At 50.5% G+C, this 24,239-nt stretch overlaps 1 protein-coding gene across 1 annotated transcript; it reads right to left on the reverse strand.

Annotated features, from left to right (window-relative positions):
- Positions 1-17,325: 17,325 nt before the first annotated feature.
- On the reverse strand, positions 17,326-18,801 carry LOC147121767 (uncharacterized). Its single transcript, XM_085977701.1, has 3 exons — positions 18,481-18,801; positions 17,925-18,087; positions 17,326-17,765 (listed from the first exon to the last, which is right to left on the reverse strand). The coding sequence occupies exons 1-3, from the start codon at positions 18,724-18,726 to the stop codon at positions 17,491-17,493; spliced, it is 684 nt and encodes a 227-aa protein (XP_085833827.1). The 5' UTR covers positions 18,727-18,801; the 3' UTR covers positions 17,326-17,490.
- Positions 18,802-24,239: the final 5,438 nt, after the last annotated feature.

The following is a 24,239-nucleotide window of genomic DNA, read 5'->3' on the forward strand; positions in this document are numbered from 1 at the left end:
CGACAGGTCACCGAAGCACTTTTCGCGAGGAGGCACCAATTCATCTCCTTCCCCATGACCCAACACAAGCAGGAGCAGCGTGCATTCGGATTTGCCAGGATCGCGGCCTTCCCCATGGTGCAGGGCGCCATTGACTGCACGCATGTGGCTATGCGGGCACCTATCCACAATGCCGAGCAATACCGCAACCGGAAGGGCTACAATTCCCTAAATGTGCAGCTGGTGTGTGACCACAGGCAGCGCATCCTAGCTGTCAATGCCCGCTTCTCAGGAAGCAGCCACGATGCCTTTATCCTGCGCCAGACTACTGTGGCTGACATGTTCCAGGCACAGCCTCCACCAAGGGGATGGCTTATCGGGGACAAGGGCTACCCTTTGTGCAGATGGCTCATGACCCCGCTCCGCGCGCCCAGGACCCCAGCGGAGCTGGCATACAACGAAAGCCATCAAGCCACAAGGAACCTAATAGAGCAAACGATAGGCGTCCTCAAGCAACGGTTCCGTTGCCTGGATCGTTCGGGCGGGTCTCTTCAGTATTCGCCGGATAGAGTCTCCCAGTTCGTCGTGGTGTGCTGCATGCTCCACAACCTGGCTATCCGCAGGACTCAGGCACTGCCACCTGACATTGCCCCACCACCTCAGGAGGACGAGCAGGTGGACCCTGAGGAGGAGGAGCACCAGGCCAGGAGGGAGCGACAAGGTCCAAGGGCCGTCCGCCGGGGGCTTATTGCTCGACACTTCTAGGCCCCCTGTCAGGGAATGGCCTGGCCCACTGAACGCAGCCGCTTCGCAAGCCCTCAGCCGGTTAACCCAACAACCACTTGAAACATGACACCTGCACATGGTGAATAAATAAACATCTTTATTTCAAAAACTCAGGGCCCTTCCCACATGGAAGAGCAAAACAGAGAAGACCCCCAAAAAACAGTAACAAACTTCTGTCACTCCCAAAACCTGGGGAGGACTAACATAACATCACCATCCAAATGGCCTTCGTCACTGGCCTAACAAAAACAAGCCCCCCCCACAACACAAAGACCCCCATAAAACCAAACCACATAATGCCCCCCAGAACAGAAGCCCCCGCATCACCCAAACCCTCGCTCAACACACTCTATTCGGTGTGGCGAGAGGGCGAGTCTGTCGACAGCCGTCTTTTGCCCCGGCCCGTCCTGCTGCTGCGCCTCAAGCTGGGCCGTGAGGCTGTGGCGAGGCTGGGGGAAGGATCCTCAGGGCGACAAGGCGTCTCGCCAGATGCCCTTGGGGGTCGGCCTACACGAGGGCGGGCCCGGGAGGGGCCGGCTGGTGGCTGCTGCAGCTGTGGGTGGCCCTCTTCACTGGCTGCAGTAGCTCCTTGCACCCTGGCTGGGGGAGTCGCAGGCTCGCCTGCACCAATGGGGACAAGGTGGGTGATGCCAGGCGCGCGCTGGTCGCCAGACACACGTGCACTCGGCCGGCCTGGCCGGGGAGCAAGCGCGCCAAACTGTTGGTCGCCAGACCGGTGTGCGGCAGCAGGGCGGCGGCTGGCCTGGCGACGCCTCCGCGCCAGTGCGAGGGTGGCAGAAGTCAGTGCCCCAACTGCGCCGGCATGTCCCCGCATCTGCAGTGCCATTGTCTGCACAGCACCTCTCAGCTGGCGACTGGCGTGCTGCGCTGCCTCGAGTTGTTCGACCCCCCTCTCATGCGCTGCCACAAGGAGCTCCACCCCCCTGGCGTGCGCTGCTGCGAATAGCTCTAGGCCCCTGGCCTGGGATTGGCCGAAAGCCACCACACTTTGAGCGAGGCTTTCGATGGCGTGAGGCATCTGTGCCACCACCTCCATGATTTCGACGTGCCGGCGCTCCGACGCCGCCGACATCTCGTCCAGGAGGCGCACCTCCTGGGCGACGTCCGAGTCCGGATTGGAGGGCGCCTCCACCCTCTGGCCAGAAGGCTGGCGTGCCGCCGGAGCCTTGCCGCGTGCGTCCATGCCACTGGGACCAGGTTCGGGGCTCCCCTCCCCCGCCTCCCCCTGGCTCTCCGGCACGCCAGACGTCTCCCCTTCATTGCCATCTCCTGGAGCGGAGGAGGGTTCCCCCGAGGTGGCGCCTTCCTGCTGCTCCTCGACGTCCTCCTCCTCCGAGGGCCTGGCTGTGTGGGCTTCAGGGAGCACCTCCTCCTCACCAGCTGAAAGCAGGAAGGCACAAGTGTAGCTTTAGAGTGAGGACAGGCCGACAGCGAGGGAGGCCGCACTGGTGCATTATGCGCATTTTTCGGCCAGTGGGGAAGGATGTAGATCTGATGCGCGAGGGCAAGGAGAGAGGTGCACCCGGTCCTGTCCTTACCAGTGGGTTCCAGTATAGGGTCGGCGTCGCCGAGCGCCACAGGCCCAATCACCGGGTGACGCAGCAGTCGGGCCACCCTCTCTTCCAGAGCCGTTAGCTCCTGGTAATCGTGAGGGCCTCCACCAGTGACACGCAGGCTCCTGGCGTTCCTCGCCAGCTTGGCCTGCAAGAGAAAGGAGGGCGTCTAAGTACAGTGTGGTGCCCCGTTGCTGTGTGTGAGGCCTCCCATGGTGGAATAGCTTGCACAGTGTGGTGCCCTGTAGCTGTGTGTGAGGCCTCCCATGGTGGAATAGCTTGCACAGTGTGGTGCCCTGTTGCTGTGTGTGAGGCCTCCCATGGGGGAATAGCTTGCACAGTGTGGTGCCCCGTTGCTGTGTGTGAGGCCTCCCATGGTGGAATAGCTTGCACAGTGTGGTGCCCTGTTGCTGTGTGTGAGGCCTCCCATGGTGGAATAGCTTGCACAGTGTGGTGCCCTGTTGCTGTGTGTGAGGCCTCCCATGGTGGAATAGCTTGCACAGTGTGGTGCCCTGTAGCTGTGTGTGAGGCCTCCCATGGTGGAATAGCTTGCACAGTGTGGTAAGTGCAGAAAGAGCTATTGATTAACATGCAAGTGCCATTGCAGCGGCAGCAGGGCTGGGCATTAGACCTTGGATGTCCCTTTGGCCCTAATGGGAGGTGCACATGCAAGGATGAGGGGGACATTGGAAAGGGTACTCACCTTGACCAGCCGACATAGGTCATTGTATTTCTTGCGGCACTGGTCCGCACTCCTGGGAACATCGGAGTTGGAGGAGACCCTCCGGGCAATTTTGGTCCACGCCTCCCTGAACTGGCTCCTGGGAGCCTTCCTGCCACTAGCCGGGCACACGACCCGTCTTCTTTTGCGCACCCCATGAAGGAGCACACCCAGCGCATGCTCAGAGAACCGCTGGGCTCTTTCACGGGCCCTCTCCATGACCTCCAGGCGTTGATATGGCACACAACCAGTCCTGAGGCCTAGTTGCAGGGCTACAGCATGCAGGGCGTGGCTGCAGTCAAAGTTGACCCTTCCCCCTTTAAGAGCTGGCCGGCGTCAGGGTGTCTGCTGACACTCACCACATGATCGCACCTGCGCTGCACCCGGAATCGGCGTTATCAGGCTGCATCGCCGGATTAGCGCCTGAACACAGGGTTCCAACGCCTTTTGCAGCGCTCGGCCAAAAAGTTGGCCAAATCTACTGAATTTCGGCGAGCTCGCCTGCACTTTCCGGCGGCCGCTAAATTTGACGAGCGCCCGACTTTAGCGCCGCAATAGCGTCCGAACTGAATTTCTAGGCCGACATCACGATCTCCGGGCGCATGAGATCGGGGCGCAACCCGATAGCGTCGCCACTAACCTCCCGCAAAATTTGGTGGGAGGCGCGGACAGTGCCGCGCCTGGGTGAAAAGGCCTTTGTGCCCCATTAGTGGCCCCCACGGAAGGCGCAAAGAAGGGGAATTTCTTCCCCCAAAGCTTCCATGAACTGATGCAATCATGCAGCGTAATAGAATGTAATTGTTTGATGTATTTACGAGTGGTAACCTGGTGCAGTTTTATTAATTCAGCTGAAATGGGTTTATCACTAAAAATAAACATTTTTAAAAAATGTGTCCAGCCCTCCCCCTTGAGTAACCTGATTTAAAATCACTGAAAATTACTTAGTAAAGATATACTGGAGCATTTAATAGTTTAATTGGTGTACACTTAGTAAGTTAAATATGAATAAACTTTTAAAATGTGCATCTAAGTAAATGAGTGCAATTTGAAGAACCAGCACAATCTCGCCTTTTCGACCTGGAGGAGGGGCCAGTTTGGTGGGAAGGGGGCTGATTTGGGTAAATTGAATCTTGAACTGGCATAAAAGATGACGGAACACACGAGCGTCAGTGGTTTTGGGCGTAATTCACTTGGGCGTTACATGCCCCGATCTTTTGCGCTGGTTCAGCCGATGGCACTGGAATCTGGGCGCAAAACTAGCGGAAACTCTACCTCCCATTAAGTCATTTCCTTTCCTGCTCTGTTTAAATTTGAAGAAGCAATCAACAGGTCCCGGGGAAGCCGAAAGGTCTTCGCTGTGTTTTCGGAGCAGGAGCGGTTGCTGAATGTAAAAGTGCTAATGGCAACACCATTACATTTAGGAAGTTTTCTTGTATCCAAATAAGACTTTGTGCAACTCTCATAACTTGTAAATGAAGAGATGCGACGAAGACAAATATATATCTTACTGGCTGCCGAATAATGTGTTCAGGGAATTTGTAGGAAGCTCTATATTTCTTTATCTATATTAATTAATGCAAATACTGAATATCTGAAACAGAAACGAAGGGCTGGAAATTAATTAAGTGTGTTTATCAGTATGTGAACAGAGAAAGCATAGGTCAGTGTTTGAAATTGGAGTTCCTTCATTAGAACTTCCCCCATTCTGACCAGGACATTAACCTGTCTTTTCTCCCTTCAGCTACTGATGGACCTGTTGTGTGTGTTTCTGGAGATTTCTGTTCTTACTATTAATTATCTCTGGAACCATTTAGCAGCTCCCACATCAGTCTTGTCTGCCAATTGTATATAGAATCATAGAACCATAGAATAGTACAGCACAGAAGGAGGCCATTTGGCCCATCGAGTCTGCGGTGTCTATTTCAAAGAGCAATCCAGTTAGTTCCCCTTTCCTGCACTTTCCCCATATCCCTGCAATTTATTCTACTTCAAGTATTTATCCAACTCCCTTTTGAAAGCTACTATTGAATCTGTTTCCACGACCCTATCAGGCAGTGCATTCCAAATCCTAACTGTAGTGTATGTACCTTTAAGGGGAGAACTACTTTTTACAGCTCCTGTATACTGTAGTACCGGCAGTGACCACACCTGTATATAAACCCTGAGTAGGGATCTGTATGTTTAGTTTTAGAGTAACCCTCATCCAGTAAATACCTGTTGATTGTTCCCTGCAGTCTCATGTCTAGTTATTGAAGGACACACAACATCAAAATACACGGATCTAACAGTGGCGACGAGGCAGATTCGAACCTACCTGCAACTCTGCATTATCTCCCAGGGATTCGCTCCTGGAGAACAGTGGAAGAAAGTTGAGGCCAGAAGCACGGGCGTCGACCACGAGCAACCGCCCAGTCATCCACCAGAGATTTGAGCATCGCAGGGGAGGCTGTTGAGAGCTGGGCTTGGTTCTCCAGTCACGGTGGTCCAGCAAAACGGGCTGGCAACAGGTGCGGTGCAGACCCTTCCCGGACAGCGGCGGCTAGAGCCGACCGACGGCACAGAAAAGGCCGAGCAGCATCGACGGGAGAAGAGAGAGGGTAGAGCACACAGGGCGCAGCCGGTGTTCAGGACCGAATGGCGTCGAGGGGAGAAGAGAGAGAGGCGCGAAGGAAAACACGCAGAGCGCAGCCGGTGTTCAAGGGACTAGCAGCGTCAGCGGGGAAGAAAGGGAAACGCGCAGAGCGCAGCCAGTGTTCAAGGGCCGAGCAGCCGCAGCGGAGAAGAAGGGAGAGCGCGGGAAAACACCATTTTGAGCCGCAAGAAGAAGGGAAAGCGTGGGAAAACGCCATTTTGAGCCAGTCTAACCACACCCAGGGATGCCGAAGAGTGGCAGTATCACAGCATTTGACAATGAAGTCGAAGATTGGACAATATATGTCGAACGCATAGAAGTGTACTGCAAGGCGAATGAAGTGCCAGATGAGAGGAAAGCGCTGGTATTGTTGAATTCCACGGGTGCAAAAACGTATGGCTTACTGTGAAACCTAGTAACCCCAGAGAAGCCAGTAGACAAGGATTTTGGAAACATAGTGTCAATCCTACAGAACCACTTAAACCCCACACCGCTGCTGATAGCAGAAAGATTTACGTTTCACAAAAGGAACCAGCATAAAGATGAAAGTAATGCTGAGTATTTAACGGAACTGTGCAAGCTATCGAAACACTGCCAGTTTGGAACGGGACTAGCAGATACTTTAAGGGACAAGTTTGTGTATGGGCTTCAAGGTGAAGGAACCCAGAAACGGCTTCAATCAGAAAAGGATCTTACACTGGACAAGGCTTTCAGCATAGCAGTATCACACGAAGCAGCCGCACGGGGTGCTGCAGAGATACAATGGAGACCGCAAGAATATGGCACAAATGAAATGTCATACGGAACAGTGAAGTGCTATCGCTGCGGCAGAACAACACACAACCATAATGATTGCTGGTTTAAGGACAAAGTGTGCAGACAGTGTGGAAAAGTAGGACACATAGCAAGAGTCTGCAGGTCGGGAAAGAAAACCAGCAGCAAGAAATCTCCACAGGAGAAATACAAGAAGGTACATAAGGTGATGGAGAGTAGTTCAGACGAACAGAAAAGTAATACAGACTCCGGAAGCAAGGAGCTGGGTTGTCTGAAACTACATAAGGTGATCCAAATGGAGGATCATCAAACTATCTGGGTCACGCTCAAGATAGCTGGAGTCCAAGTGAAAATGGAATTGGACACATATCAGCCCTAACAGTCATAAACCGAAGGGACTACAAGTGGCTATTCTCACATATACCCTTGAGAGACACAGAGATTGTCTTGAAGACGTACACGGGGCAAAAAGTCTACCCCAAAGGAAAAATAAGGGTGAACGTTGTATATAACGGTAAGGAAACACCAAAAATGGACCTATATGTATTGCCAGATGGAGGATCACCACTACTAGGACGTGAATGGATCCGGAAGATACAGCTAGATTGGCATTCCATACAAGCACTGACTGTAGATGCTAAAAAGGACGATGATGCCACACCTGGACGACTGTCAAAAATGCTAACTGATGCACAAGAATTGTTCCAGGAGGGGCTTGGAACACTAAAAGGCATAACAGCGACGATCAAAATAGAGGAAAATGCAAGCCCAAAGTTTTTTAAGGCTAGACCGGTGCCTTATGCGATCCGCCCGGCCATCAAAGCAGAGCTGGAAGGTTTGGAACGTTCAGGTGTACTGTGAAAAATGGACTGGAGCGAGTGGGCCACACCCATCATTCCTGTAATGAAGAGGTCGTTGAGTAATACGCCTGGGGAACCAAAGAAAGTTTGCATCTGTGGGGACTTTAAGGTGACAGTGAACCCAATCCTTCACACGGTACAATATCCGCTTCCGCGGATTGAAGATATTTTCGCCTCGCTATCTGGAGGGAAACACTTCACTAAGATTGATCTGGCCCAGGCGTACCTGCAAATGGAGGTAGAAGAAGCCCCAAAACAGTATCTCATGATCAACACTCATAAAGGTCTCTACCAATACAACTGGCTGGTGTTCGGGGTAGCATCAGCTCCGGCTATTTGGGAAAGGGCAATGGATCAAGTCCTGCAAGGGCTTCCATGGACCCAGTGTTATTTGGATGACATCCTGGTCACGGGCGAAAATGACAGTGCTCACCTTGCCAACCTGGAGCAGGTGCTCACTAGATTGAAGGAATATGGGCTCCGAGCAAATCGCCACAAATGCGAGTTTTTCCAGAAGCAGATCTCGTATTGTAGCCACGTTATTGATGAAGAGGGGTTACATAAGTCCCCTGAAAAGATTGAGGCACTAGTCAAGGCTCCAGCACCGGAAAATGTGTCACAACTGAGGTCGTTCCTCGGGCTGGTGAACTACTACCATAAGTTCTTGCCGAATTTGTCTACAGTGCTACACCCACTGAACACCCTACTGCAAACGGGGGTACAATGGAAGTGGAATGACAAATGTAAACAAGCTTTCCAGAAGTGCAAATAATTGATCACATCAAAAGAGGTGTTGGCCCATTTCAACCCAGCACCACCAATTCGGTTGGCGTGTGATGCATCACCCTATGGCATTGGAGCGGTGCTGTCGCACAAGTTCCCGGACGGCTCAGAGAGGCCGGTAGCCTTTGCGTCTCGGTCACTAACCTCAGCCGAGCGTAACTACGCCCAGATTGAAAGGGAGGCCCTCAGCCTAGTGTGGGGAGTGAAAAAGTTCAACCACTATCTGCACGGGCAGAAGTTCACCTTGCTGACGGACCACCAACCACTTGTCTCCATCTTTAATCCAAAGAAGGGCGTGCCGGTGATGACTGCGCAACAGCTACAATGGTGGTCCCTTTTTCTAGGGGTGAACCAATATGAAATCGAGTATAAGGCCACAAAACAGCATGGAAACGCTGATGGGCTATCACGCCTGCCACTGACTACTGCGGAGGAAGCACCAGCAGTGGACCCTGTCGAAATATTTCATTCAACTATAATTGAACGCTTGCCAGTAACTAACGCTGATATAGAGAAGGAGACCCGAAATGACCCGACACTGTCTCGGGTATATGACTTGACGGTGAAGGGATGGCCAACACATGGCGACTCACTGTTGCCAGTATTCTCATCCAGACGAGAACAGCTGTCAGTATGCCAGGGAACCTTGATGTGTGGATCCCGAGTGGTAATTCCACCCAAGTTAAGGGAGAGAGTGCTCAATGAGCTTCACGAAGGCCATCTGGGAGGGGTGAAAATGAAAAGCCTTGCTAGGGCTTATGTGTGGTGGCCGGGGATCGATCAGCAAATCGAGGACCTGACAAAGAGCTGCTCAGGATGCCAGAAGGTCCAAAATGCACCACCACATGCCCCTCTACACCCATGGGAGTGGCCCTCATCTCCATGGCAACGGGTGCATATTGACTTTGCTGGTCCATTCATGGACTCAATGTTTTTAATAGCCATGGATGCGCACTCGAAATGGCCTGAGGTGATCAAAATGTCGTCCACCACCACGGAGAAAACTATTGCAGTCCTACGGACCATATTTGCCAGGAACAGCTTGCCAGAGCAGATTTGCTCTGATAACGGACCACAGTTTGTGTCCGAAGAGTTTCGAAGATTCATGAGAAGGAATGGGGTAAGGCATTACACATCCGCCCCGTATCATCCAGCCACAAATGGATTGGCTGAGAGGTTTGTACAAACCTTTAAGAAAGCAGTAAGGGCCATGTGCGATTACGACATTCCACTGCAGCATAAGATGGACAATTTCCTGTTAGCCTACAGAAATGCGACACATGCAGTCACCAACCAGACCCCGGCCATGATGTTCTTTAACTGAAGGTTGAGATCTTGTCTGGATTTGCTCAGAACAAATGTACGAAGAGATGTTGAGAATAAGTAATTCCAGCACATCAATGAGAAGCCGACAAGGAGCTTCAATGTAGGGTAATCTGTCTTGGCCCTCGACTACCGAACAGAGAAATGGCAACCAGGAATGATATGCACATGGCAGGGGCCACTAATGTACACAGTGGATGTTGGGGAGAACATTGTGAGACACCATGTCGACCAGCTCCTAGAGTCACAGGAACGAGTCAACCCCATGTCTCGCGCACCTGGTGATGAACCCGACATACAGGTAGCATCTACCCCAGAAACAGTAGCATCGGAAGCTGATGAACCAACTGATGACAGGGGGCCTCCACACCAAGAACAAGACACTCAGGAAAGGCACTATCCAGAAAGGATCAGGAAACCGCCCCAAAGACTGAATTTATAAATGGACTATTTTCAGTTAATGTGCATGTTAAAACTGTTAATTGTTAAATGAATGTTATGGTACTGTCAATCTAAAAGGGGAGGAATTGTAGTGTATGTACCTTTAAGGGGAGAACTACTTTTTACAGCTCCTGTATACTGTAGTACCGGCAGTGACCACACCTGTATATAAACCCTGAGTAGGGATCTGCATGTTTAGTTTTAGAGTAACCCTCATCCAGTAAATACCTGTTGATTGTTCCCTGCAGTCTCGTGTCTAGTTATTGAAGGACACACAACATCAAAATACACGGATCTAACACTAACCACTCGTATTAATGTATTAAGCTCCTGTGCTGCAGCAACAGTTGTCAAAACTATGTTCACATCATCACGATTCATACTTCCATTTTTTATTAGCCATTGACTTTCTTCTTTTTTTCACTCATCGTTCATTGTTGTCCACAGAAAAGAAAGAAGGGCCTCACCACCAAACTAGTTAAAGAGCAGAACACCAGCAGGCTAAATAGTCCAGTCACCAGCATGCAGGACGGTCTGAATTCAACGTGTTGAGCATGTGTAAGTGTCTCTACGCACACGCAAAGGCCAGTTACATTCTGGGTGGGATGCGAGGCATTTCTGAAAGCTGGACTGCTACGAACAGTTAGATAGCAATTGAGCTCAAAGTTATGGGGATTGGATTCAGTGGTCCTCCCTTACTAGCTTTGATTAAAAAGAGATGTCAGGGCGATCAGATAGCATTGGGGTGCACCCAACATAAATCTCTACAGACCTAGGCACAGTAATATGGCAATGATTGAGGAGAACAACCTTTGCAGGTTCAGCAGGGAGGCAGGGACAGAGCTGTTCTATTGGTTGTAAACGTACTTGCAGACAACCTCACCCACTGGGATGGCACAGCTATTGGCAGTCAAGGTCAGCACTACCTTCAACTTTATAGCTCTGGTTCCTTCCAGGTTACTACAGGGGACATCTGCAACATAAGCCAATTTTCATTACACAGATGCATCATTCAGGCCACCTAATGCGTTGTTCAGCACGGTTAATGCAGTCATGACTTTCCCCACTGACCAGGTGCAGCAGCACGACAGGGCTTCCCAACTTCATCACATTGCTGAATCCCCCAAAGTGCAGGGGGTCACTGATGTACCATGTGGCCATTGGGGCACTAGATGCAGGCCCTTTGCCTACATGAAGGGGCTCCACTCCACCAATGCACAGCTGGTTGGTGAGGATCAACACTGGATCAATGCCTGCTTCCCAGGCAGCAGTCACAAAAACAATCGTCTGTGCTGCATTTATCTGAAGGCAAAGGCAGAGCACTAGGTTGAACCCTCTGGGCTAAGGCTTTAGATGAGGTTAATGGCCTAATGGCAAGACGTGGATGGAATCTAAGCACAGAAGAAACAAGGTTCATGCAGCTGCAAGAATCATACATAGAGCATAACATGAAGTTCCTGAAGTAGCACTTCTAATGCTTTGACACATCAGGTAGTGCATTACAGAACAGCACGGCCAAGGTCTACAAGATTATTGTTGCTTACTGCATAATTTTGTTCTCTAAAGAGGCTTGGCCATGGAAGGGGAGCAACATGAAAGCCAATTATAGGCAGAACAAGATGCAGACACTGACTGAGGAAGTCCCTGCAGAGCCACCATTACAGGGAGGAAGAATCTTGTGCAAGATGATCATATGAAACACATTCAGCTAAGTGGCTGGCTTGCCCTTTAATAAGGCCACCAGTGTACATGTACTGAATGAACTGGTACAAAACACCTTCCCCGCATTGTCCTTGCTATTAGCTGAACTCCCATTCCTGCCTATCTTTTGCCGAGCTTCCAGCTTAAGTGGCAGCTTGGCTCAATAGTAGCACTCACCTCTGAGCACATAAACTAGGCTGACATTTCAGTATAGTGCCCAGGGACTGCTGCATTGTCGCAGGTGCCATCTTTTGGATGAGAAGTTAAACTGAAAGATTCCGTTACACATTTCAAAGAAGAGCAGGGGAGTTGTCCTGGCCAACCACCAAAACGGGCTATCTGGTCATTGATCTCATTGTTGTTTGTGGGATCTTGCTGTGTGCACATAGTTTGCCTACATAACAACAGTGTCTGCACTTCAAAAATAATTTCCTGGCTGTGAAGCAATTTGAGACATCCCAATGATATGAAAGCTGCTCTATGCAAGCTCTTTGGCTGTGATTTTGCCTTCCGAGGCAGGTCTGGTGGGGCTGGTGTCAGTGGCGGGGTGCAACCCCGCTGCTGGCTCCAGCCCGCTCTGTAGAGTGATCTTACAATGATTGGGCGTGTTAAGCCCATCCAGCACATTTCCTGGCCAATTGAAGGAAGCGGGTCTGATGATGTCACTTGATGATGCGTCCTCAGCCGGTTTCCTTAAAGGGACCATGCACAAATTTATTTTCGAAAGTTCTGCTGTCAGTGTTCTGCAGCAATGAGGCACTGCAAACACTGACAAGCACTGCACAGAGCTACACAGTTGCACCCAGGCTCTCCCATGACTCCCTCCATATGCTTATGGAGGGAGTCACAGCACGCAGGGTGGTCCTCTTCCCTTCCAATGGGCGGAAGAGACCTCCTCAGGAGACCATTGCAGCCTGGTTGCACATTGTAAGGCACAAGCAGGAATGTCCTCAGGAGGACCAGGCTGCAGAGGTGCAAACCTTTCAATGATCTCAGTCGATCACAAAATGTTACTGCAAAGCCACACTCAACCTCATCCAGCTATGCCACTCATCACATACCCATCACTCTGCCTTCCCTACCCTACTCCTGCACATACTTACTCACACCAACTTACCTTGCACCTCCACCCATCTCTCTCTATCTACATTATCACTTCCCCATCTCACTAGCCACCCCTCACACTCACCCTCATCCTAGTCCAATCATACCAGTTAACAGCACACAAGGGTAGGCACTTGGGTGTTTTAATGCAATGTTCATGTAAATATTCTGTTAATGTGGTGTCAAACATTGAAACCTTTACTTTCAACACTTTGTGTTCTTGGACAGATTTGTGTGCACCTTTGGAAGTGGCTTAGTGAGTTGCAGTGAATGGTGAGACATAACGGTAGCCCCCCGCAATGGTGATAAGTGTGAAAGGAATGACTTGGGGATTGTAGGGAAGCTTTATAGTGTTGGTGTTGGGTGGTGCCAACCTGTCGCATCATGTGGCAGCTAGGATGTACAGCGTCAAGTGAAGTAAATGTGGCCATGTTGAGGCCACCCCTGGCATCCCGGGCAGCGATGTGATCGGGTGCTGATGCCCTTTGTCCTGTGCAGCATCAGTTAATTGCGGAGAAGGTTGGTGTTGTTGTTGGTGCTGCTGGTGTGCCTGGTGCTGCTGGTGTTGGGGCTGATCATGGTGGGATTCTGAGGACCAAGGTGAGATAGTTTCAAGGGTACCAATGCTGATGGAATAGATGGCAGGTGAGGTTGAGTTGACAGATACGATCTGTCAATGGTGAGAGAGGTTGTTCCAATGAGGTGAAACTGGATAGAGAGTTTGCTCCAAACACTTGCAAGCTTGAAAAAGCTCAATCTGTCTTCCAAATGCAATAAGTAACAACTTCTAACCTTGGAAAGTGAACACATATGAAATGGGAGCTTTTATAGAACATTTGCAGCTGTCAAATAAAGAAATCATCACATGTTGCCACAACACCCGACCTCCTTGCCTGACATGATCCCCGAGCAGTGGGGAAGCTGTTTGGGAATGCGTGAAATTGAAAGGTAGCCATGAAATACTACTTAATTGGCTCTTAACAATGTATCTAATGATGTCAATTGCCTCCCCCGCCGCTTGGTGTCGGGTCTGTTGTGCAATGACAGACCCGACATCTGGGAGACTAGCGTGGAGGCGAGTTGACAGCGGGTTCCCTACCCGCTGTCAAAAAAACATTTTCCCAGCCGACCCGCCTCCAAACACCCCCGCTGACCCCCCCAAAAGATTCTGGCCTTTCTTCTGCAACATCAGAAGGAAACTTTCAGGACAAAGATCAAGCAAAGTGGTGCATGTTTCTTAACCTTATTTTGGTATGTAAGTGAGGTTAGTGTTTTTTTTTGCCTCAGCGTTTCCCCTATAAGCTGGTAAACTATGTTTAACTTTTAAATCTGCATAGCTCACCAGGGCAAGGACATGGTCGGAGATGGCCTGATGGGTGTCAGTGGGAGCTGATTGGAATTTGGTTTGCCCTGCATCTCCGTGTGCTGGTTTGTCAGCTGGCTCCGCCATTACATCTGCCAAGTCCACAACTACAGTAGCTGACTGCTCCTGTCCACCTTTTGGCATGTCTACTGTCATTTGCACAGAAGGGGTGGTAGGGGTAGCGGTGTACAGGCAGGATGGTCTTGGGAGATGAAGGTCTCACCTGTGACGATTCCAGCCTCAGCATGCCCATTGATCTGAAGCGGAGCAGACCTCTAGGCAGCAATAAAAGTCAGTGAGACTCCTACATAAGTTGTTCTCAATCCAATCCCTCAGCATGTTGAAGCAGGACAAGATAGCTTTCTGCAGCTTGGAAGTCAGGATCTCCAAAAACCACGTCTGAACATTTACAACAAATACTGAGCTCAAAATTCCAACCGGGTTCCTACCAGAACGCTGGCAAAAAATGGCAGAGACCCATTTGCAGGAGTTTCTACCATGCCTTGTAAATGTCACCAGGGAGGCAGATCCAGGATCAAGAACTCCCTGCGTTGGCTGTTCCCACTCGCCTGGCTCAGTCAGTGGAGGCTGGTACGCTGAGTGAGGTGAGAAGTACCAGCCTCCAGATAGATGAAAGTGGAGTCCAGGCTCCAAGAAGAAAGCTTGGGCTGGATTTTCAGTTGCTTGCGCCAGCAGTTAGCGCCTTAAGAGAAGTGAATTTCGGGCGCTATGCGTGTAGCGCCCGGGCGCAGCGCAGTTTGTGCCTCGCCCCAAATTAAGTTGGCCGTTAGCGCCGGCGCAAAGTTTAGCGCCTGCCCGGATGCGCGCGCAGAAAATGACGTCACATCCTCGTGCAACGCCCTTTGGCCGCCCCGATTCCAAACTTCAGTCGGACCGCCCCATTGTGCGGCTGGCGGCCAGAGCGTTTGAAAAAAGGAACGCAACACAACCAGCGCGGGCCCCGGGGGGCGCAAATTAAAGGGGACGTACCCTCCAGTATAAAGCCCAGCCATTTTTCAGCAAACACTCTTGTGCAACGCATTTCTGGACACACAACAAGGAGGATAGCTAACTGGTTTCAAGCAGCAACAGCTCAGGTATTTTTGGACTCAGGCCAGACGCTGCAAGTGGCCTTTTGGAAATTTGACTGTTTGCCAGGATTTGATGGGGGTTGCATGGGGTGCCAACGCGGAGCTGCAGCGCCATGTCCGTAGGGCTCGCAGACGCATTGTGAGAGGGGCAGCCCTGGCTAGAGGCAGAGGGGGCTACAGGCGTCGGCCACGTAGGCCTTACCCAGTCAGGCTATACGGCCAGCAGCGCTCCTACCTAAACATGAGTGCCACGCGATGTGTTAGAAGGCTCCGATTCCGAAAGGAGGTGATTGCAGAGATCTGCCACCTGCTTCGCAGAGATCTGCGTCCAAAGCTCAGGTGCAGGACGTCTCTGTCGGTGGAAATGAAGGTGACGGTGGCATTGAACTTCTATGCCACCGGCTCCTTCCAATCCGCTGCTGGGGACATAGCAAACATCTCCCAGTACGGCGTGCATCGCTGCATCCGCCAGGTGACCGAAGCACTGTTCAGAAGGAGAAGCCAATTCATCTCCTTCCCCATGGCCCTGCAGAGCCAGCATCAGCGTGCCTTGGGATTTGCAAGACTCGGGGACTTCCCCTTGGTGCAGGGCGCCATTGATTGTACGCATGTGGCTTTGCGGGCCCCTCCGGAGCATGGCGAGCAGTATCGCAACAGGAAGGGCTACCATTCTCTGAATGTGCAGCTGGTGTGTGACCACAAGCAGTGCATCATGGCTGTCAATGCCAGCTTCCCAGGCAGCAGCCACGATGCGTTTATCCTGCGGCAGAGTACTGTGCATGACATGTTCGAGGCACAGCCTCCCCCAAGAGGATGGCTACTCGGGGACAAAGGCTATCCTTTGTGTACCTGGCTCATGACCCCGCTCCGCGCACCCAGGACCGCTGCTGAAGAGGCCTACAACGAGAGCCATCAAACCACCCGCAACATCATCAAGCAAACTATTGGGGTCCTCAAGCAGCGGTTCCGCTGCCTTGATCACTCCGGAGGAGCTCTGCAGTATTCGCCGGACCGGGTCTCCCAATTTGTGGTAGTTTGCTGCATGCTACACAATCTGGCTATCCGCAGGACTCAGGCACTGCCACCTGACGTTGGAGCAGCACCTCAGGAGGAGGAGCAGGAGGAGCATGAGGAGGAGGAGGAGGAGCAGGAGTACGTTCCCAGGAGGGAGCGACCAGGGCCAAGGGCCGCGCGACGCCACCTTATTACACGTTACTTCTAAGCCCCCTGTCAGGGAATGCCTTGTGGCCATGAGGGAAGATGAATGCAGCCGCTCCGCAAGCCCTCAGCCGGCGAAGCCACCAAACACTAACAAGAACAACCATGGAGACTGTATGAATAAAGATAATTATTTATTACACAAAAATGAAAACCCCTTCCCACATGAATCCCCAAAAACAATCAACGGGCCCCACAAAAAGCCCAACAAACGACTCACTCCCACAAACTGGGGAGGAGTAACTCCACATTTGTACAAACCTGGACTCAACCTCGGCCTTAACACAAAAAATATGCCCACGAACCAAACAACCATGGGCAAAAGAAAGATGGCCACCGCCATATAAAACGAAAGCTGGCCACACCCTCTACTGAGTGGCCCGCGAGGGCGAGACCTTGTCCAGCCTTTTGCCTCCCCTGCCCGGCCTGCTGCTCCTTCGCAAGCTCTGCCCAGTGGCTGCTGCAAGGCTGGGGGAAGGCGCCTGAGGCTCAGATGTCCTTCCGCCAGATGCCGCTGGGGGGCGGCCTACACGGCCTTTGGGCATCGAGGGGCCGGCTGCTGAGTGGCGCACCTGAGCCTGGCCAACATCAGCTCCAGCCGCTTGCCCTTGACGCCCCAGTGGGGGAGTGGTGGCGACGGATGGCGCAATGTGGGCAAGCTGGCGTCTGGGATGCGCTGGCTGGTGCTGTGGCGCGCTGGCACTCGGCCGGGCCCGCACTGCAGGATCCGCAACAATCAGCCGAGGGGCGGCTCGCTGGGATGCTCCAGCGCGGCGGCTGCCCTGGCGATGCCTGCCTGAAACAGCGCGTGTGGCAGCAGTGAGTGCCCCTGCTGTCCTGGTGTGTGCCCGCATCACACCCGCCAGGGTCTTGACAGCATCAGTGAGCATGCGGCCACTCGCGGCAGTTGATGCCCCGAACTCGCGCACACTGGTCGCCAGCGACTCGATGGCCTCAGGCATGTGCCCCACCACGCTCATGAGCTCCGTGTGGCGCCGGTCCGAATCCTCGGCCATCTTGTCCAGCTTCAGCGCCTCCTCCGAGGTGAAGGTGTCCGGACTGGAGTCGGGACGCTCCCGCTGGGGAGCAGGGGACCGAACTAGGGGAACCTTGCCACGTTGGTGGCGGCGAGTGTCCCGATCAACTGCACTCCCCTCTGATCCTTTGGGGGGAAGGCCGCGGCCCACGCGCACGACTCCTGCGTGGCTGGACACCACTGGTCCCAGAAGCTGCAATCCGCTGCGACAGTTGGTCCAGGCACTCGTCCAGTGAGGACGTGTCAATCATTTCGTCCTCTCCTGCGGGACCTGAGTGTTCCCCTGATGGTCCGGCTTGCTCTTGCTCCTCCTCCTCCTCCTCCTCCTCCTGCTCGGAGGGGCTGTCACTGGCAGCTTCAGGGTCCTGGTCGTCACCAGCTGAAAGCAGGAATGCACAAGAGTAGCTTCAGAGCGAGGAGACGGCATCAGCGAGGGAGTTAGGACTGGTGGCATTCAGCGCATTGGTGGGACAGTGGCAAAGGAGGTAGCTCGGATGCGCAAGTGCGACGCGAGAGGGCCAAAAGGCGAGGTCCTTACCATTGCCGGGCAGTGGAGGGTCGGCTACTCCGCACGCTGTGGGCACGATCAGCCGGGCTCCCATGAGCCCACACACGCGCTCCTCCAGGCGAGTGAGCTTCTGCAGCTTGGCGCGGCCTCCCCTGGTCCTGGCACGGGCCTGGCGATTATAGGCAACTTTAGCCTGCAAGAGAAAGGACGGGCTGTAAGTACGGAGTGTAGCCCTGATGTAGTGTGCACTGCCTCCCATGGTGGAATAGCTTGGCCAGAGTGTAGCCCTGATGTAGTGTGCACTGCCTCCCATGGTGGAATAGCTTGGCCAGAGTGTAGCCCTGATGTACTGTGCACTGCCTCCCATGGTGGAATAGCTTGGCCAGAGTGTAGCCCTGATGTTCTGTGCACTGCCTCCCATGGTGGAATAGCTTGGCCAGAGTGTAGAGTGCAGAATGGGCAATTGATGCTCATGACTGTCCCAAAGCTGCTGGCTGAGGGTTGGCCATTAGGACTTTCAGCTCCCTTTGCCCATCATGTCAGGTGTACATGCAAGAATGAGGAGGAGACTGGAAAGGGTACTCACCCTGACAATCCTGGTCAGGTCGTTGTATTTTTTACGACATTGTTTGTGGGTCCTGGGGGCATCGCCGTTGAACGTCACCCTGTTGGCGATCTGCTTCCAGGCTCTGGTGTAATCTTGGTGGTTCGGATTCCTCCCAGTCTCTGGGAACAAAATCCTCCGCCTCTTCTCCAGAGCTGTCACCATTATTTCCAGATCACCCTCTGAGAAGCGCAGGGCACGCTCACGGGCCTTCTCTGGCGTTGCCATGACTCCCTGGGGCTGAGCAGCAGTGTTGAGGCCTATTTGCAAAGCTGCAGTGTGCAGGGTGTGGCAGCAGACCAAATCGTCCCTTCCCCCTTTAAGAGCTGGTCGGCGCCACGGGGTCTGCTGTCAATCAAAAAATGACCGCACCCGCGCTGCGCCCCGCCTCGGCGCTATCCCTCTGCACCGCCGGCTTAGTGCCTAAAGATAGTAGTGGAACGCCTCTTATAGCGCTCCACCAACCTCTTAGGGCAAAGCCACTGAATTTCCGGCAAGGGGGCGCAACTTTGGGGCGGGCGCTAACCTCGGGCAGGCGCTAACGTTAGCGCCCCAAAACTGGCTATACTGAACATATCTTTTAATAATAATTTTAAAAAATCACGATCAATACCAGCCCCTTTAAACAGGGGCCTGAGTGGGACATGGCCGGGGTCAAGGGGTGCTCCTGGGCAATGCTCAAAATGGCAAGCAGGCCTTAGATTTTCCATGGAGCAGTTGGGTGCTGGCGATGTGCCTATTGTGCTTGCACCCGCCTGTCCCATGCATGTTAGGTGCCCTTCCATTGACTCAACAGACTCCATCAGGGTTAGTCCTAGTGGGCACCATGCCAGCATAACGACCAAGGAATTTCGGCTTCTCTGTAAGCATCCCCACTGTGGCCATATGCTCCATAGTGGACTGCAGTGTCAAAGGGTACAGATCTGGTTAGTGGACTCTTCCACGCCTCTATGCTCTGTTCCCCCTTCCCCCCACCCCTCGCTCCCTCCATTAATGCCAATGTCCAAAAGTGGTCAGTTCAGGAATGTAAAAAGTGTGTGATGGAGAGAGAAAAGAGGCTGTAATGTTATGTTAAAAATGTATTTGGCAAGACGGAAAATCTATTTTCATGACTTTAAGAGAAGTTATTAAAGAAGATAATTAACTTGTTAAGACATTGCAGTTACCTTTATTATACTATTGGTATTTGACAAAACCTTTTATGGTTCAAATTTCCATAAATATTTTAGTTACTTTAGCCTCTGCCTTGCCACAACCCTCTTCTCTTTTCAAGCTCCTTTTTACAACATATTGGGCCGTATTTTCCGATCGGAGGCTTCCTGTGTGTGGAGGCCTCTGATCTGGAAAAAATCTATGGACTTACCTGAGGGCTCCCAAGGTTCATATATTTCCGTTCCTGTGCCTCTCCAACTCAAAATGTGCAGGGCCCACGTATCCCAGGGGTGCAGGCGGTTCGCAAGCGTCCCTGGGATCACGTGGACCATGGGGAGCCAATAGGAGAAGGGAATCTCCCTTCATACACTTGACAGATAGACCTGTCAAATATATGAATGGAGATCACCCCAAAAACACTTTAAACATTAAATAAATTTAAAAAAAAATAATTTTAAATTGAGTTGAAATTACTATAAATTAAATACTTTAAACAAAAATTAAATTTTTTGAAAAAAAAAATTGAAGTTTTTTACGGGGATAAAATTAAACTTACCTTTTTAAAAATATTTTTAAATGATAAATGAGTGGCATTATTTTTCACTTTTTTTACAACTCTTATGCTGGTAAAAGCAGGCCTTATGCCTGCTTTTACCAGGCATAAGATTTTGAAGGGTTTTCTGTGGGCGGAGGTTCTGCAGAAAGCGGAACTTTCCGCCCACAAAGGCCCTTCTCCAGGGCAGGCGTCCGATCTGTCAAGGGCATTCTTGACAGATCAGAAATGCCGGTTTTCAGCACATGCACTTGGCATGCCTGAAATCGGCATTTCCAATGTCCCTCGGGTGTGTACAAACGTTTGCTCACCCTTGTAATCTCTCCTCCTTTCACTCAGCATTTATTTCTCCTCACCCGTCAGACATGCCTTTGGGACATTTTTCTACAGTAAAGGTGCTATATAACCACAGCCTTCAAATCATAAGGTACATACGCATAAGCAAATCCATTCCATGTACTGGTCACTTTGTGTGAATAAGAACTGCTTGGCAATTTTTTTTATTCATTCACGGGATGTGGGCGTCGCTGGAAAGGCCAGCATTTATTGCCCATCCCTAATTTTCCTTAACTGAGTGGCTTGCTAGGCCATTTCAGGGGCCAGTTAAGAGTCAACCACATTGCTGTGGGTCTGGGGTCACATGTAGGCCAGACCAGGTAAGGATGCCAGGTTTCCTTCCCTAAAGGACATCAGTCCTAAATGTGCCTTTTACAAGTTGGAACTTTGCATAGTATTTACAGTACAGAAACAGGCCATTCGGACCAATTGGTCTATGCAAGTGTTTAATGCTTCACTGGAGCCTCCTCCCACCCTACTTCATCTCACCCTATCAACATATCTTTCTATTCCTTTCTCCCTCTTGTACTTATCTAGCTTCCCCTTAAATGCATCTATTCGCCTCAAATACTCCCTGTGGTAGCAAGTTCTACATTCTAACCATTCTCTGGGTAAAGTTGTTTCTCCTGAATTCCTTATTGGATTTATTTACTTGTGTCCTTTTGCCTTTGTGTCACAATTTAGTTTGCACAGTCATCCTGGATTTACCATTTTTATATTGTTTGCCACTTGTATGTCCCCCCAGAAGTCTCCGCTAAGTTTTGCCCATGTTTCGCCAATCTTTTTTGATAACTTCAAAGAAAATTACATTGCACTATGAGGCTCCAGTTGCTCCAGTAAGCAGTATACTGCAAATAGTCATGCCACTCTGTAGGAGCAGGTCACTGAAAAAAGGCACAGCTTCCAAACGCAGGCAACATCAATTTACAGTAAACCATTGAAAGAGAAACAGCTACAAAACCCCAAATTTAAAAAAAATTTGATTAAATCCATGTGTTACCCATCTGTAACTAAAACCAATTGGCAAAATTCGCACCACACATGTGCCAGGCAATGACTATTTCCAAAAAGCGAGCATCTAACCACTGCCCCTTGACATTCAATGGCATTACCATCGCTGAATCCCCCACCATCAACATCCTGGGGGTCACCAATGACCAGAAACTTAACTGGACTAGCCACATAAATACTGTGGCAACAAGAGCAGGTCAGAGGCTGGGTATTCTGCGGCGAGTGTCTCAACTCTTGACTCCCCAAAGCCTTTACCATCTGCAAGGCACGAGTCAGGAGTGTGATGGAATACTCTCCACTTGCCTGATTGAGTGCAGCTCCAACAACACTCAAGAAGTTTGACAGCATCCAAGACAAAGCGGCCGACTTGATTGGCACCTCACCCACCACCTTAAGCATTCACTCTCTCCACCACTGGCGTACCGTGGCTGCAGTTTGTACCATCTACAAGATGCACTGCAGCAACTTGCCAAGGCTTCTTCGGCTGCACCTCCCAAACCTGCGACCTCTTCCACCTAGAAGGACAAGGGCAGCAGGCGCATGGGAACACCACCCCCTGCAAGTTCCCCTCCAAGTCACACACCATCCTGATTTGGAAGTATATCTTCTCTTTGCTCGCTAACCAGAGAGCCTCAGACAATTGGGACAATATGAAGTCCCTCCCTAAACCTCTCCACCTCTCTACCTCTCCTCCTTTAGGACATTCCTTAAAACCTACCTCCACCTATCCTAATAGCTCCTTATGTGGCTAGGTGTCAAATTTTGTCTGATAACACTCCTGTAAAGCACCTTGGGATGTTTTACTATGTTAAAGGCACTATATAAATGCAAGTTGTTGTTGCTGATATTGTATACGTTTGAGATATCCTTTGAGCAATATCTAATTTAAATTAGACTGAATACTTATGTTTAGCACTCCCAAAATATCTGGTAAATTAGAGTCTTTGTGAAATGAAACCTACTCCCTAATAATTATCTTAATTGGTGCAGTATTCCATTACAGCTGTGTTTAATCCCATGTGGAATAAGCAGTCTGACAGTAATTGTACTAAAAACAGCATTACCACGAGACAGCGCAGCCATCTGAGGCAAGTGGACATTAACAAATAACACAAATAGCCCCTGCCGTCTTTTTTCATCCGTAGGTAATCGTCTCAATCTTTGACTTCACACATACAGAACGCCATTCACATATGCTGTAGTAACTCCATCTGCTCACCAGTTATCACCAGTCAGACATGATTGGGATGTGCTTACAGCTGGATTATCAGTTCATTTAAAGTTTCTGTTATCACTCTTGCAAAGTCTGAATTTCTGGAATTATTGCAAGTTCAATCACGTTTATCCCAGGGTAAGTGTTTACTTAAACAACATAAACTGTTCTCATTTTGCTCTCAGACATGTCCAGATGAGATTTAGCAGAGGACACACACAGATTAATGGAACACATTGGTTTGGTACAGCTCTGTGCCTTTTCTTGTATTCTGCCATCACACTGCACTTTTACAATCTAAACACCTTGGTCAGGGTTGAGGAAGTGACATTTTTATAATTGCCTCAAGGTTTATGATAATTTTCCACCACAGAATTACTTTCATACATGTATTGGTGGAAAGCTTTGCTCCCTACTACCAAAGCTGCAAGTTTGACCTCTGAGCAATAACTGCATTGAATTGATGTTAATGCTTATCAAGTACTTGCTCTGGGCTCTCCCATCATGGACATTGGCTCAATGTTGTGCTATGTCTTTTTCAAGTCACCAGATAAATTAGACAGGAACCTGTCCAAATTGTTCGCCGTACCTTTTGCAGGCTGTTCCTTGGTTTTCTTATGTGTTTAATCACAGTCACCTTTTCTTCATCAACCCTAACCCCTTTGGCTGTCAGCGTAGTCCCATGCAACTAATTTCTTGCACTTTGAAATTGCATTTATTCCTATGCAGCTTCACATTGTGTTTGCTTACTTATTGTAGACCTTTTCCAACCTGTCATGTTCATGTTTGTTCTCTTCCCCAAATCAGGACACTGTCTAGAATAACTTTCACTCCTTTAATGTTATTTATCATTTGTGGTATTGTGAGTTGTAATATTTCTGGAACTGAGTTGATCCCAAAGGACATTCTGCTATACACAAACCTACCAATATCACGACTAAATATGTATAACTTTGATGAGTCTTCATTAGTTTTATTGCCATTTGTCACAATCTGTCACAAATATTTTAGCATCAAGCATGCTAGAGGCTTTGGCATTTAGCTTGATTCCTGGGATGAGAGGGCTGTCCTATGAGGAGAGATTGAGTAGAATGGGCCGATACTCTCTGGAGTTTAGAGTGATGAGAGGTGATCTCATTGAAAGGTACAGAATTCTTAGAGGGTTTGACAGGCTGGATGCTGAGAGGTTATTTCCCCTAGAACTAGGGGTCATAGACTCAGGATAAGAGGTCAGCCATTTAGGACTGAGATGAAGAGAAATTTCTTCACTCAGAGGGTTGTGAATCTTTGGAATTCTCTACCCCAGAGGGCTGTGGATGCTCAGTTGACGAGTATATTCAAAACAGAGATCGATACATTCTTGGGCACGAAGGGAATCACGTGATATGGAGATAGAGCGGGAAAGTGGTTCTGATGTAGAAGTTCAGCCATGATCTTATTGAATAGCGGGGCAGACTCGAGGGGCCGTATGTCCTA

Source organism: Somniosus microcephalus, chromosome 3, assembly GCF_052327205.1.
Source record: "Somniosus microcephalus isolate GS21.2 chromosome 3, FLI_Smic_1.0, whole genome shotgun sequence".
NCBI lineage: Eukaryota > Metazoa > Chordata > Chondrichthyes > Squaliformes > Somniosidae > Somniosus > Somniosus microcephalus.